We start from the raw sequence: 15,980 nt of genomic DNA on the forward strand, positions 1-15,980 counted from the left end.
TATTCAGAGCCCTCCTTTAAATCCAAATAGAATCCAAAAAATTCCTTTATCAATTGTTTCTTTTTGACCATTTTCTGATCAAGTCATTCAAACAATACCGCGTCTTATCTCATTACTAAATATATAATGTCACCATACATTATAATTGCATTATCCTGATCATAATAATCCTATTCTTTATCGGTTTCATCTATACCTCATTGTTTACCCCTTTTTATATTAAATTTTACACATAAAATTCAGGACTTTGTCTGTGTGTTTTCTTGTTTAACATTTCCAGAACTTACTTCTTTCAAGATATGAAACTGACTGATTAATTAATTAACTTATACCATTAAAGTTATTTTCTTCCTTTAACAGGAAGTGGTGCCCCTCCTTAAATCCGAGGTTAAATAAAGATATAACATCTTAGCTACATTTTCATGCCATCTGTTTTTGAGATCATTGTTCAAACATCCGCTGTATTGCTCAAACTATGGAAACATGTGCAGTTGTGTGTGCGTGTGTGTGCGTGTGCGTGTGTGCGTGTGTGTGCGTGTGTATGCGTGTGTGCGTGTGTGCGTGTGCGTGTGTATTACCGGTCTCAACTCCCGGTGTGCGTGTTGTGTTGAACATCCTCTCACACTGGGCAGCACACAGGGGGATAACAGTACCTGGAACACGGCTCTGAAAGACGTGTAAACAGACACACTCACATTCATCTATGGCCTTCTTTCAGTTTACAAAGATTTTCTGGACAGATACATTTTGAGTTTTGACAATTTACAAGTGTCTAATATTTGTCTTGTTCAACCATTTAGAAACTGCTACACTTTCAATTGGCAAACAAACAAAGATCTATATGAGCTGCTTTTTGAGTCTTTATGAATCTACATTTTATGGCTGCTAGAGACCCAGCCAACCGCCACATATGTCTAACCCTTGATGTGAACTGAAAATAATGTTTGGCTTCGTGTAGGAAATTGGTTCAAGCTGCTTATTGGGTTTTATAGTTTTTGTTTCAGGAGAGCAGTGGTACTCAAACATGTTATTTCATCCCCACTCCCCCGTTTGTCCTTTTATGTGTCTTTTTCACATCTCTTTTGATGTTCATCGAAAACATGTTTACAAGACGATGAATGCATTCATTTGAATACTTTCATACACATGGAGACTGCAGAGGTGTAGGGTTTCTGCACTATTCTAGCCCTGCTGGGTTCTTTTTTTTGTTTAAAGAGGAGTCGGTACAGACACACTCGCACCTGCCTGCATGCACTGAACGGGAGAGAGAGAGAGAGAGAGAGATTGCCAATGTTCGGACCTCTCAGATCGCACAGATTTTTAGACTGTAAGCATAATTTATTAAACTTTGCAGGCAGTTTGCAAATCCTTGCACACACTTTTGGAATCCTTGCCCACTGATTGAAAATTTGTGCCCACAGATTCCTAAACCTTGGGTGTGGATTGGCTGATGGCTTTTTAATCTTTCTTAACTGAGCCTTTGGGGGCTCTGTGTAAAACAACTAAAGCTAGACAGAGCTAAACCGAGAGAGCAGAGTCAAATTGGCAGAAAGCAGCTCTACAAAACGATTTTTTTTTTAATTTATATTTTGCATTCAGCATCATCTCTCTCTTTTTCTTTCTCTCTCTGGTCGCCTGCAATCCATCAAACAATGACATGCACATAAACACGAGAGAGTCTACCGCTTGTTCTATCCCTCTGCATGTGTTCGATCTGGTCTTACCGGTTTGAGTTCCTCCCTGTTGACCTTGCGGCGATAGAGCAGCAGGGCAGTGATGGTGTTTCCTGCTCTTGCCGCCTGCACTGGGGTTGGGGTCACATACAGAAAGTCCTAGAAAGCATGAACACAGATCATTGGAATTCAAACAGACTTACAAAAGTAATAGAATTCAAACACATAGATTATCAAGATGTATGCAAGAAAGAGTCTAGTACATATAAACAGTTCAGCACAGACTGTCTCTGAGCAGTAAGCGCTAAAAAGCAGCTGTTTACCATGCCATAGTAGTTACTGTTGACCATTATGGGACCTCTGCCCCTCAGGTAGATGTATTCCTCCCACCAGTCACTCACCTGGAACCAAAACAGGACATTCAAGTTGGACTTATACTTCATTTGAAACATATGCACATTATACATTCAGCCGCACATTTTGTATCCGATTGCCACCTTATTAGAAAAACAGTTAGTTCCCTCCATTTTAGTTCAGTACTAATAATTTATTAAATTTTATTTAAGGTATCCTTTCATATGTACAGGACAGGTATCTGTATATATGTATTTATCTATACGGTATGTGTACTTATATTAAGATAAAACATCTATGTTAAATGTTTAATATGTTATAATATTGTTGATTGTTTCAATAATTTTGCTTTGGCAACAACGGTTTTTACAGTTTTTGTTAATAAAGCATCTTGAACTTGAAACAAATAGGAGAAAAAAATTATAATTTCCCGTTCACTTGAGGATTATAAAGAAGGAAAACACAACACACAGGAAATACTTTTATAAGCCCAAAATGTGGTCTAATCTAGGAGTTTCAATTTGAAGAAGATTAAATTACTTTTTAGCGAGATCCAAACCTTTTTTAACTGAGCTTAAGAGGGCATGAGAGCCAGGATGGATTCCCTATTGTGTATCATTCAACTGTAGATCGAATGAGCTGCCCAGTGAGGACTTGGAAAAGCATGAGCTACTTTAGTACAGTAATGGTGATTTTGGGGGCTGCAGCCAACAACCAAGAAGAACATGTCAGCAACCGTGGAACAAAAAAATGGACACACCCATTAATGTTAAGAAATACAATTTCACTACATACAGTATATCTCTAGAAAGGAATCAGCACCTCTCTCAAAATCAATCAACTTATTGCAAACTCAACAATCATTTCAGTTCCTGTGTGCGTGCGTGCGTGTGACTGTGTGCGTGTCACTCTTACATAGTTGGTGGCCCACAGAGCTTTCAGCTTCAGGTAGCGCTGCAGGCGGTTTCCAAGGTTAGACTCAAAGTGATTGGCCAGTTCAGTCATTTGTTTATAGTCCGGGTCAGCCATCAGTGGGCGCACGGACAAAAGGTACTGAGACAAAATACATAAAAAAGGATTGATCAAAATTTGGTTTTGTGATTATAATGTTTTCATCACTGTCTGTTCTATCATTGTATGCACAGTATACAGCTGCTGAATGTGAACGTTAGACAAATAAAGATGTGGAAATGCAGACAGACAGAAGTGTGATCCAGCATGTGCAGAAAAAAAAAAGTTCAAAACCCAGACCTTTTGTTTTCATTTACAAACTGTTAAAAGAAACTAAAATGTATCCATGATGTTTTTGATATTCATGAAATGTAATTTTTGTTAAAGTTGTTCGATAGTAATGAAAAGAAACATAGCTTGGTAAAAAGAAGTAAAAAGTCTGGAGGTGAAATCGAGATGAATAAAACCTAACCATGATGCGCTGTATGTAATGTCTGTGCACGGTAGCTGCTCCACCGGTCTACTCACCCTGCTCAGAGTGTCTTTGATGGCAGGAACAGGCAGGTGAGGCAGAGACGTCTGATAGCTGTACAGCAGAGGCTTCCTGCTTGATAATAATCTCAACAGAGTCTGAGGGAGACAGAGAAAAACATGGTGAAAATTCAAACCTATTGTCTATGGATTATGAGTTAAAACAAAGTAACATTACCAGGGACTCTAAACCAAAGGTTTAAACAGTGGGCAAATAGAGGCATAACAATAATTGACACATTAATTGAAAAAGGAGAAATCAAAAGTTTTCTAAAACTAAGGAGAGAATATGATTGAGAAAACAAAGATTTCTACATGTACCAACAAATCAGAGATTATTTCAATAAGGAGATGAAGCCGGATTCCCCATGTGAATTAAACGGATTGACTGTAACAATATGTAATGCATACAGAGGTACAGTGAAGAGAGTAATTTCAGTGTTGTATCAAAATATGGTGAGAAATAGAACAACTTCAACTCTGTACATTAGAGATAAATGGGAAAAGGTACTAAAGAGAAAAATAACCAAGGAAGAGTCGTATAACATGTGTAGGACACAGAGTAGAAAGTCAAGCTCTAGAATGTGGAGGGAATATGGTTGGAGAAATATTGTGAGATTTTTCATCACACCAAAACTTAAAGGAAGATTCTCACTTGTCCCACAGCCTTGCTGGAGACAGTGTGGGGAGCATAATGTTGATCACGCTCATGTTTTTTGGTGTGAAAATGACTGAGTACTGGGATGAAGTGTGGAAAGGAATGAAAGCAATTTTCGGTTATGAACTTCCTAAGACTTGTGAAGTGCTGTATCTGGGAAATTTAACACAGGAAAATATACAAAGCAAAGACAGATACCTGGCTGGAATACTACTGGTGGCATCAAAGAAAGCTATAACAAGAAAGTGGTGTAAGGAGGACCCCCCCCCCCCCCCCACTCGGAGAAACTGGTTGGACATTGTGGAAAAACTACATGATATGGAGAACTTTACACACAATTTAAGACTACAACAATCTGCATGCCAAGGAAAATGGAAAAAGTTGACTGACTTTAAAACCCATCACAAAGTCTGAAGAGAATGGACTATTTAAAAGGAGGCTAAACTGACTATTGTTAACTGACACCAAAGTATGTATACTGTGTTTATTTTGATGTAACCTCGTCAAGAAAATAAAATAAAATATAGGTAATAAAAAATAAAACCAAAGTAACATTTTAAAAGCATCTTTCCCACGGTGTTACATTTAAAACCATGCTGTAACAACCAGTCAAATCAAACTTAAAGGTCAGAGATTTTCATACCACCCAGACTTTGGTGATGTTGGAAATCCGGCCGTGCTGCTCGAACATCCACTGATGGTAAGAGAGCAGCAGCTTGAGGCAGAACCTGAGCGCGAGGATGAGGGAGAGCCACAGTAGAGTACTGAAGACGAGGGCCGACAACATCGTCTGACCCTGGGCACTGAGGGACACGTGGAGGCTGCAGAGAGACAGAGAGAGAGGAAGAGAGAGAGGGGGGGGACAAAAAAATCACTGGATGTAATAACTGAATACCGTATGTTATAATACAATTGTGTTACAATAGATATAAGTTGGAGATTTCATTTTGTTACAATAATCCTTAAATATATCCATGGCTCGTTGAATACCCAATACAAAATTAATACAACACAGAGATCTTCCACATAGAGGGATGAGAGACCGACAAGTTTTACATTGATGAACAGTGATACCAGAACACTAGTAATAAATACAGATTATACATCCTAAAAGGTTGCTGTAAAAAGCTGAACAAATAAATGTATTTTTATATCAAGTCCTTGTGTTGAATGTTAGATATGAGGAAACACAAGTGAGTAGCAAGACAGTACATGCAGCAACATCTGCAGTACAACAGCAACATCTGCTGGATAAAGAAGGAAGACAATCTGAGAAACTTTTTCAGAATCTGCCAAAGCTGAAAAAAAGGAATGATGCTCCAGCGCAGAAAATTGTGTCTAATATGTTATTAACAGCAGAACATATTAAACACAAGTAGTGAAAAGAACTAATTATTTACAGAAGCCAAAGAAAATTAAATAATCCAAAAATACTGATATAGGAGGAAACCAAGACTCTCCATCATAAGGAACAGGGATAAAATTACAATAAAATGGGTCCCACCATTTTCACAGCAAATACTTGGTCCTTACTAAGTGGGAGGTAGTTGTTAGAATTGTAATTGGTGAGGATTTGACAGACAATTCTTATAGTGTGGCAATAGTGGGCGGCAGTAGCTCAGTCTGTAGGGACTTGGGTTGGGAATCGGAAGGTCGCCGGTTCAAGTCCCGGCACGGACCAAGTCCGGAAATTGGTCTGGTAGCTGGAGAGGTGCCAGGCCACTTCCTGAGCACTGCCGAGGTGCCCTTGAGCAAGGCACCTAACCCCCCCCCCCCCACAAGCTCAGGAGCGCCCGCCGTAGGGCAGCCCCCTCACTCTGAGACCTCTCCATTAGTGCATGTCCACAGGATCCTGTTTGTGCATGTGTGTGTATTTCAGTTCATGTTTGTGTAGCATGTTTACTAGACAGAGTGTAAAAACGAATTTCCCCTCGCGGGATCAATAAAGTATAAATTCTTCTTCTTCTTCTTCTTCTTAGTTTAAGCTCTATCAAATGCTAGGAGTAGCCAACACATTGGTAAAAAAGGAGACGGCCATGTCAGTTTAAACACTCCTAATATATATCTGAATATAGAAAATCACATGTTTAGTTGTCAGATTTCTGATGATCTCTCTGAAACTGTCAACTGGCAAATGTTCTCTAGCACAAAAGGTGAGTCATAAATAACAAGGAGGAATGTGGCAAGTGTGTGTTTGAGTATGTGTGTGTGTGTGTGTGTGTGTGTGTGTGAGTGAGTGAGTGAGTGAGTGAGTGAGTGAGTGGTCAGGAGGCAGACTGGTTCAGGGATGTTGTTAAGCCAGTGAACAGAGTTTAAGGGAAGCACCACTCCTTCTCAGCTTCACAGTGACTCACCAGCTTTCCATGTTTGGAAGTCATGTTTGTTTGGATCAAACAAAGATAAACCCTTTTGTTCTTCCTGGCTGGTACTTCACCTGCAGCGGCCCGCCCCCCCAACGGCCCCTCCCACCCCACCCCCGCCCCCCCTGAAGGTCAAGTAAAAAAAAAGATTCTTCGATCTAAAGATTTATTTTTGGGCTTTTTGTGACTTTATTGTAGGGATAGGATAGTGGATAGAGTCGGAAATCAGGGAAAGTCATTTAAGGATACCTTTCCGATAGAAAAGGACATCTGTCATTAAAAGTCACACATGAACACCAAGATTCCGTAAAAGTGTTTGTGTCGTCGTGTCACCGTGTCGGCACGTTGGCTTGTCCCCCCCCCCTGCCAACGCTGTAAACCTAGGGGAAACACTGACCTGTCAGACTGGACATTTTAAAGTGGAGCTGCCACTTTCACCTGGCTCGACCAATAAAGGAGCTGTGTTGTCCACGATACTGACAGTGTTAAGAAAATCTCTCTATGGATTTGCTTAACTGATCGGACATTTAACAGTGTTAAAATAAAAGGAATACTGTGCTCTCTGGTGGATGAACTCAAATTTATTGAAAACTTTTGGGCATTAACACTGATATTGATAAATCTGTAATAACAAGTATTGTCTAACATCAGTTAAGCCTTTTTCTCAATCTTTATCTATTCTAAAGTGTTATACAAATCACTCTAAAAGACAATAACTGCTAATATTGATATTCAAGTTAACAGCAACATGTGATGTACTTGAGATATATGTGAGCTAGGGCTTTACGATTTATCTATTTTATCTATAAAGCGGGTTTGTGGAAAATTGAGATTTTCTCCACCGCTACTCCACCGCTCGCTTTCGGGCTCCAGTAGTTCACATCCTCCCCGCCCCCCGTAAACTTTCTACAGAGGCACTGGTTGGTCCCAGGTATGTGCCACCCAGCCACAAGTGTTTGCTGAAGTTGCTCTGCCTTACCTTCTGCTGTACCCTAAAACTGCATAGTGCACTTTATCACTATCTTTCCACCCATCCATCCCTCTATCCAACCATCCATAAGCAAAAAAAAAAAAAAAAAAAAGAATGAATGAAAGACTTTATTCCGGATCAAAATTATTTAAATAAAATAATAAAAAACATTTGAAACAAATGTAACAGTGTTCGAAAAGGAGTAGGTAGATGTAAAACATATCTATTCATACCCCTGTCTCACTTTCTTCTATTAACTAAAAGAGCAAATATGTTCTCTGTCTGAAATGAGGCTGACGCCCCTGTGTGTGTGTTCTTGTATAATTGTGTGTGTGTGTGTGTGTGTGTGTGTGTGTGTGTGTGTGTGTGTTCTTGTATAATTGTGTGTGTGTGTGTGTGTGTGTGTGTGTGTGTGTGTGTGTGTGTGTGTGTGTGTGTGTGTGTGTGTGTGTGTGTGTGTGTGTACCTCAGTGGCAGGTGTTGCTTTATCTTGGTGATGAGCCCCATGCTGGGATCAGAGCGCATGTACATGGTGGCCAGGATCGCTATGACGACAATGAGCCAGGAGGAGGGGCTGGCAGGATACACACCCTTGATCACTCTGTTCTGTTACAACAGAAGAAAAAACAACAGTTTGTAAAATATGTGCCACCTCTCATACATTAAGGGACAAAACTACAGAAGAAGAAGAGGAGTGAGTGCAATGATTACTGATCCATCACTATCCAACTCCAAATGAACAATGAACCTCAGGTTTGTTATTTGTGGAATGAAACCCTTTCAGAGGTGTGATTTTTAAATGTTTGCACACGTATCCCATGATTAATTTCAGCCAGTTTCTTAACCTGTTAAAAACTCCTCACAGGGGCTTACAGGATAATAAATACTGGAGAAAATGAACATTGGGTCACATTTCACACTGCTCAATAAGCAATGTGCTCATTTATTCTGGAGTCAAAGAAAAAAAAACACCTCCTTAATAGTGCTTACATCTCTCCATTCTCATGGATTCAGGTAGAAAGCAGACGGACAAACCAAGAAATAAAATGTCAAGTAGGCCAAAATTATTAGATGTCTAGATTGACTGTGTTTTCTACCTGGCTGAGGGGCTTCATCGTGTCTCTCTGAGGACAGCAAAAGTTAAAACACATAGAAACACTGCAGGGCATTGCCATCTACTGTTACAGTTGCATGCATTCTCTACCGACCTGTTCTACACTACTATCAGGTTTGCCCTCATCTGCTGCCTAGATCATGTGAATGTTTTAAATGGTCTCAGACTTACTGTTCCCTGTTATTCAGATGGTTAAATACTGTGTGTGTGCAGGTTGCACAAATTCAAGCTTGGCAGGACATGGATGTATCATGTCTGTTTCTCTGAAAGGATAATGAACAGAGCTATCTATGCCTCGGTTGAGTTTGTGCAGTTAAAGGATAAGACTTAGTTTCTGCTTAGCACCCACCAAAAGCGTGTGTCATTGTGTAGTATCTGTTTGAATTCGCTCAACCTACTAGCAAGGTAGCCCTGACTGTGCTCAAGAAGTGGGCTGTGGCTAGTGGTCAAAGGAGCGGCTGTAAATACTGTCACTCCCCTCCGCTACATGTAGCTTAGTAGTAAAGCGTAGTAAAAAAACACGTTTTGTTTTACAACAAATCATTCACAATGAAAGTCCCAAGCCTGTGGCAACTTATCACAACAGATGTCTGAAAAGACGCCGAGGATATGAGGAGAGAAACAGCACTTATGTGGCAACGGCAATTCACACAGTTTCAGTGAGAAGCTAGAACGTAAGGAGAACTTTACACACAGTGAGTTGTAAAAACATCTAAAACATCTCGCTCTAGACTCATGAACTGGACACACAGTGACTCGCTTGTTTGAGGAGAGGCGGCGATTGTAGCGTGTGAATATGCTTTCATATGCACGATCACAAAATGAAGCACACTTTTCAGCAATAACCTATAGGGCTGTGATGACTCCCTTCTTGAAAGCTCAAATCATTTTTCAAACAAGACCATGAAACCTGCGTATCTGTGGAACTTTTTTAAGTGGCGAGGATTTTCCTGTCGATATGACGGCGTTCAGGGTCATGTGAAACTGACCTGTGTACACACCGCATCAGGTTCATGTCCTACTAATCATTTCTTCTAGCCTTTGATAAGTGGGAAGACACTTTAAAATAAATAACTCTACTACACCTGCACTGTTCTCGTCACATCACAACTGAATTTCTCTCCTTTTTATTCTCTGTTATTTCTCCTTATCCTGACCTGTTGCCGGTCTCTTTGATGTCTAATGGGTTCATAATTAAAAGCCTGTCGACTGTACCCGTAATCCGTAGGACTCCGGGATTAATTCAAATCTGGATGTCTATTTTTAACGCGGAAATAAATGCAAAGGAACAAAAATTACTTCAGGAGACTCTGTCGTGTATGAATCCATCAAATTTGTTGGCAATACTTTTTCTAATGTATTGTCCTACAGTTTGATACACTGTGGTTTCCTGTGGTTTTCAGCTAAGTTAAGAAATTAATTATATTTAATAATTTGGATCTAGATATTTTCCCTATTGACGCTGACTATGATTTGACATAAGAAGCCCTAAAAGAAGGATAAACACATTTTGAGAATGCTCTTGTATTGGTACACCCCTAACAAAAAAGATTTTAAAAAGGCTAGTGTCAAGGTGTGAATGGACACAATGTGGTATATAAAGAGGGGACAAAATAGTTAACAGATGTTCCAAACCTTCAGGGCAGATTTTGTGTGAATGTGCATCAGACACAGAGTGAGGGTTGCTTTATTTCTCTGAATTTTATTGCTGGAGTAGTCAAGAAGTTTGAGAAACAAACAGCGGTATCTATCACCCCAGCAGGGGCAAGAAATACATGTCTGTTCATGTTTGGAATGGCTCATCACTCATTACCTGCACAGATGGGAATTCAAACCCTGTAATAACACTTCAGCTGCCCTGAGCACACAAATTACACCCTACACTCCTTAACTACGTCAAAGCAGAAGCACTACACACAGTAACACACCCGTACAGAAGGGCTTTCCCTTCATACTCACCCTCATGCGGCTCACTCGCTTCTTCCACGATCGCACTCCTGACAGGTAGATCTGGTTCAGGGCCTGATAGGACAGCTGCAGGTCGATTCCTTCAGGTGTTATGGTGAACTGGAACGCCACCGCCTGGTGGGCCTCCGCCATTGCTATTGAAACAAAAAATGTACAGAAATATAACTCATTTTATTTCTCCTATTGTAAAACATTTGATTCGGACAGCAAAGTAATAATCATTATTTTTATGTCCTAGTGTTCCACATTTCTTAAACCCAACAGCTTGAAAATATTCTTGACCTCACTGAGATTCAGGCATAACTTATAACTGACTGTAGTCATGATTAAGTTTTTAACGTTTGTTTTGGGGCATACACTTACTATCACAGATGGTTTATAGGCCGGGTGGCAGCTCAGTGTGTTTGCTGTCTGTCTCGTATAAACGCTCTGTGTGACAACACTTGAGTAATTTAATGTGTCAGAGGAATGTTGTTGTCTCACTGACTACTGAGTAAAAACTGCCCTCAGTATGGTACCGTGTGAATTCATACAGCAGCATTAAAAGATACTTCTCCAACTCAATAATAAAAAAAAGCTATCATTTGAAATCTGAATGCAAGCAAAGATCTTTGCAAAGTAACCTATAAAATGTAATTATTATACCAGCCCGTATATCCAACATAACTTTATATGGGATTGACTGGATGGTTACAGCCCATCTCATGCCGGAAATAAAATGATTTTTTAACTTACATGCCAGACTTCAAATCTATTCAACATATCAACATATTTCTTACTGCAAGACAAGTCACCATCACTTTTAAACACTTGGTGGTTTAGTAAAATGTATTTACCAGATATATATTTTTAGATACTACACTTCTTGCAGCTCTGGATGCAGCCATAGAGCGTTAAGTACACATTGAAGTATTAAACAGCTTTGTTATGAGTGGTTGAATAAATGGTTAAGGACTACTTATTGCTAATTTTGGATGAGACCTCTGGCTCCCAGTAAGGATTCCTTAAAATAAATGTTTAATTTGATGTTTCTATGGTTTCACTCAACAGGTTTGTTTTAAAAAAACTATCACCAAACCAGTTGATAGGTTTCATAGGATAATGGATCCTCCTGATAACAGGCGGGAAATAAGAACTGTCACAAAAACACATCAGTAGAAGATGCCTAGGGGTTAAAAAAATGAGGATGCCTGAAATCCTTTTAGGCTGGTATACTTCATTCTGGCTTACAGTAACATTGTAATAATTTACAAGGACTGTTGAACAGTAACAGTCCAAAGGTTTGCTATAAAGGTTGAGGTATGATAGATAGTGTGAACCTGAAAATTCCTGTGAACAATGTAAACAGTTTAATTTCCCTGAGCCTCTGCCTACCTTGTGAAAAGGTATGAAACTGGTTAGTGTGCAAACATAAGGCGGATGTTCTTCCTGTCTTAAGAGAATTTATGCTTGTTGGGGCGCTGGTGGCGCAGTGGTTGGTGCGCACGCCCCATGTATGGAGGCTGTCGTCTCAGGCGGGCGGCCCGGGTACGATTCCCACCTGTGGCCTCTTTCCCGCGTGTCGTTCCCCACTCTCTCTCTCTCCCTGATTTCCGACTCTATCCACTGTCCTATCTATCCATTAAAGGCACAAAAAGCCCAAAAATAAATCTTAAAAAAAAAAAGGAAAAAAAAGAGAATTTATGATTGTTGAGAGTACATCTGAAGTCAGATAAAAACTTGCTCTTTATGCCAGATAAAAAACAACATATAAGCATGTCTAACTCTGTCAAGTAGCTATATTAAAGATTCTTGTCAGCTGAGCATTACAAGCATCACACCTGCAGCTCACACTGAACATTTCAGGAAATTGTCAAGAGTTTGCGCATGAGTGAAAACACCATTAGTGTTTTCAGACCCTTCACCATTGTTTTTACATTTATCATTTAACAGCATCATGCAGCCTAGAGACACTGATCGAATGTGAAACTGCTTTATACACTAGATCAACCTCTTTAAAGTAACTGATGTGTTTCTTTTAAGTGAGGAGACCAATACAGATATTACAATTCTGGACAAAACCCTTGAAAACTATGACCAGTGAAGGAATCTAAAGGCATGCTGAGAATCTATAATGGTAGAAAAAAGGAAAATTGCCTGTAACACTCTGAAGAAGTACAAAAATAAAATTTTGGAGTGCTGTCCTAATATTGTTTTTTTAAGCTGAGTAACTACAAATAAGCTTGTGTCAGCTCAGCTCGCAGCCTCTCCTGACATGCTACAATGGCGGTGAAAGTGTAAGGTGATTTGTTTCAACAGGAAACTGCTTTTTTTCTGTATGTTAACAGGTTTTAATGACCAGGTCACTTTGTTTTAATGAGGGGGAGCCTTGACTAAAATCTGTCGATTTCACTGCTGGCTTAGTTTATTTTGATTCCTTCTCCTTCACCTAATCAGCAATTTTTTGTCCATGCTGGTCAACTTTGCTGGCTTGAAATAGACCATGACAACTTGTATGGAAACGTATTCCTTAGTTCCAAAAGCTCAATTTCTCCAAAGAGTTTCTCATTTAAGAGACTGCAGCAACTTACGTATGGGACAGGACAGACCCCTACAGCTCTAATGTTAAAAGGCAAAGTAATGCACAGCTGTTTCAGATGAAAGAGGCCTCTGGTACATACGGGATGATTACATGACAACTATACAGTTACAGACCCACATCAAAGAAAGTAGGTCAACATATAGAGTAATCTATCTAAGGTTGTGTTTGTTCAATTCTGTCATTTCTCCTCCCTTTCTCTCTAAGCAGCTAAGTTACTAATTCTGTATATTTCTCACTTCTCACAGCTATTTCATGTAGCTATTTGTCTGAAAATTATTTGTTTAAACGACACAGGGGAGAAGGAGAGCGAGGGGGGCGACAAAGAAAAGAGAGAGAACTTGGGAGGACAAGTGTGGACCTGTTACTGCTGACACCTCAATGGACACACAATGTGTTTGAGGGATGGGCGTCACAGCACAGTGTATGATCATTCTAATTTATTCTGTATAATCAATATCAACATCCACATGTGATTTAATGGGGTGAGAGTTTTAGGGTAAGATTCTCATGACTGTATGTGTGTAAAGTTCAACTTCAGAATTAAGTTTGTAGTATTTGCATGCCCTGAAGTTGTCTATCATTCATATTTACTGCATCAATCTTTAAGATAATTAGCATCAATAGAAAATACACAGAATAAACCACTTCCACTTTTTAAAAAAATCATACCTGTCAATTTAAACTAGAACTCTGAATAAAGCAGTTTTGGGCCAAAGATAAGAGTTCCTGTATTCCCACTAACTTTAGCGAAGCTTGTTTCGCTCTGACTTTTCAGGTATCTGTTGAATTAAATCCCTTGTATGTTTTAAAGTAACACAATGTGTATAAATACATTAAAAATGTTGCTGAAGGAACATACATCCCACTTGTGATGATTTACCCAGAACATTTCTTAACACTTACTAGTGTTCTCAAAGTACTTCCAGCACCCTTGGGGATGAAATAATGACTTCAGAGCAGCACTAAGCAAAATACTGACAGGAAACTTTAAGAGTTTTTTGTATATTGTTGGGTGGATTCTGTTTTAATGAACATGATGCTCAGTAAAATATTTAAGAGAGACACACTGGAGCCAATCCAAACTAGCTGTTGTTGTGGTTATTGGTCAAATATATTTAGGCTTACTTCTACTGGTAGCCACAGAGCTCAGCAGTAATTGACATTACCTGAAAAAAAATATCAAGATTTAAACCTGAATTATTTTTCTACGAAAAGGTCTTACAAGTAGTTTTGCACACAAACTATGCACTTCAAATGCTAACTTGAAGACTGGTAACTTTCTAAACACTGATGAGACTAAGATCCATTTGGTGTTTAAAATTCAATTTATTATACTGGGAATATTTGAATCTGAGGGTCTTTATTCTGCCCCAACCTATTTAAAACTAAATGAAGTAGAATATGAGATGCAATCTACAAATTGGTGATTGATACTTGATACAAGACACATGTTACATGTTGATAAACAGGTTTTACTTGCCGGAGTGGAGTGGCAGGTAGAGATAACAAGTTGCTGCCTTCATTCGGCAGGCATGCGAAGCGCGGGCACGAACGAGAAAGAGAGCGCGAGGGCGGCGGGAGAAATGCGCGTGCACACAGTATGCATTGCATACGGTTTACAATTCAGCTCAACTTTAGTGAAATGTCAAATACATGAGCTTTAGTTTACTTGAAGACAGGCCCGCTTTAAAAAAGGGTCTGACCTCGATTTTAAACTTTTTTTTTTTTAGTTCTCACTCCTACACTTCTGTAAATGTATTTCCTTCCTGTTGCCCTAGTGAGCAGAAATTAACCAAATACCCTTGCAAGTTCAAATACCCCTGATCAAGTTCAATCAGGTTTTTCATGTTTAGGCTATCTGCCCTACTTCACCTGATAAATAGCCTTCAATGTTGAAAAATGTTACAATTTTACTGTAGGCTCTGGTTTGTAAATAAGCTACATTGTATCATTGTTTCTATGACTGTCCTTGGAAGATGCTGTAAGTACCCCAGAAAATACCAGTTGAATACATTTAGCAAATTTAAATTTGCAAATTTAGCGTTAAGTGTTAGGAAGTCGTCTCTATAAGTCAGCTCAAAGCTAAGACTTGTTTGAATGTGGCAGAGCCCGAACCGGTTACGACTAAGGAAATAGTTACAGTGTGAAAGAAGCAACCAACTGTGCTCTCCATCACCATGATCATATATGGTGGTCAGAAACACTCACAGCTACCAAAAAAATAAATATTAAACAAAATTAGCACAACTTCACAGTATATCCGTATGGTGCAATTGCACACATGTACAGTTAGCCGAGTGTATTTCAACACACAGTAGTCCATTCATGCTCAGCACCATCTCCCACACCATGCGACGCACAAAGTACGACATAGAACAAAAGCTCCGAATTTCAATACATTTCAAAAACCTGGGACAACTTTCCTGTAAGAGTTGATACAAAAATGTACCTGAAGTGTTTTTCGAAGAGCTTTGTCGGTGAGAAAGTTGATGCGGAAAGTCTGTTCGTACTCCTCCCTTCGTCTCAAGGCTGCAGGAGCTCTCGGTGAAAGCGAGTTTTTTTTCGGACCAACAAGGCAATCGCTGCCAGCAAGCAAAGATAGTTAGTAACAGAAGATGAGACACTCCAACCTGTAAAACAGGAAACCAAACCGGTTTGTGAAATGTAGACGTTTAATTTGACGAGTTTTCAACTATATATATGAGAAAATATTATATATAGGCCTACATTTAATCAACTCATTATTAAATTTATCACTTTTTTTTAATCGTAAAGTGACATTAATTACGCGGTATTCATATTCGTTCAGTTTGATTCATT

At 39.3% G+C, this 15,980-nt stretch overlaps 1 protein-coding gene across 1 annotated transcript in view; it reads right to left on the reverse strand.

The window, feature by feature from the left end:
• cpt1a2b (carnitine palmitoyltransferase 1A2b) overlaps window positions 1–15,734 on the reverse strand; it is a 45,709-nt gene extending 29,975 nt beyond the window's left edge. Inside the window, exons 1-9 of the mRNA XM_061065349.1 lie at window positions 15,610–15,734; window positions 10,571–10,713; window positions 7,964–8,103; window positions 4,811–4,988; window positions 3,507–3,608; window positions 2,943–3,080; window positions 1,997–2,074; window positions 1,725–1,832; window positions 579–666 (exon numbers count right to left, since the gene is read on the reverse strand). Coding sequence (XP_060921332.1) covers window positions 579–666; window positions 1,725–1,832; window positions 1,997–2,074; window positions 2,943–3,080; window positions 3,507–3,608; window positions 4,811–4,988; window positions 7,964–8,103; window positions 10,571–10,711 — 973 coding nt within the window. The 5' untranslated portion in view covers window positions 10,712–10,713; window positions 15,610–15,734. The remainder of the gene's footprint in view (window positions 1–578; window positions 667–1,724; window positions 1,833–1,996; window positions 2,075–2,942; window positions 3,081–3,506; window positions 3,609–4,810; window positions 4,989–7,963; window positions 8,104–10,570; window positions 10,714–15,609) is intronic.
• Between the last annotated feature and the right edge of the window lie 246 nt (window positions 15,735–15,980).

The sequence above is a fragment of the Labrus mixtus genome, chromosome 20 (assembly GCF_963584025.1).
Source record: "Labrus mixtus chromosome 20, fLabMix1.1, whole genome shotgun sequence".
NCBI classification, from domain to species: domain Eukaryota; kingdom Metazoa; phylum Chordata; class Actinopteri; order Labriformes; family Labridae; genus Labrus; species Labrus mixtus.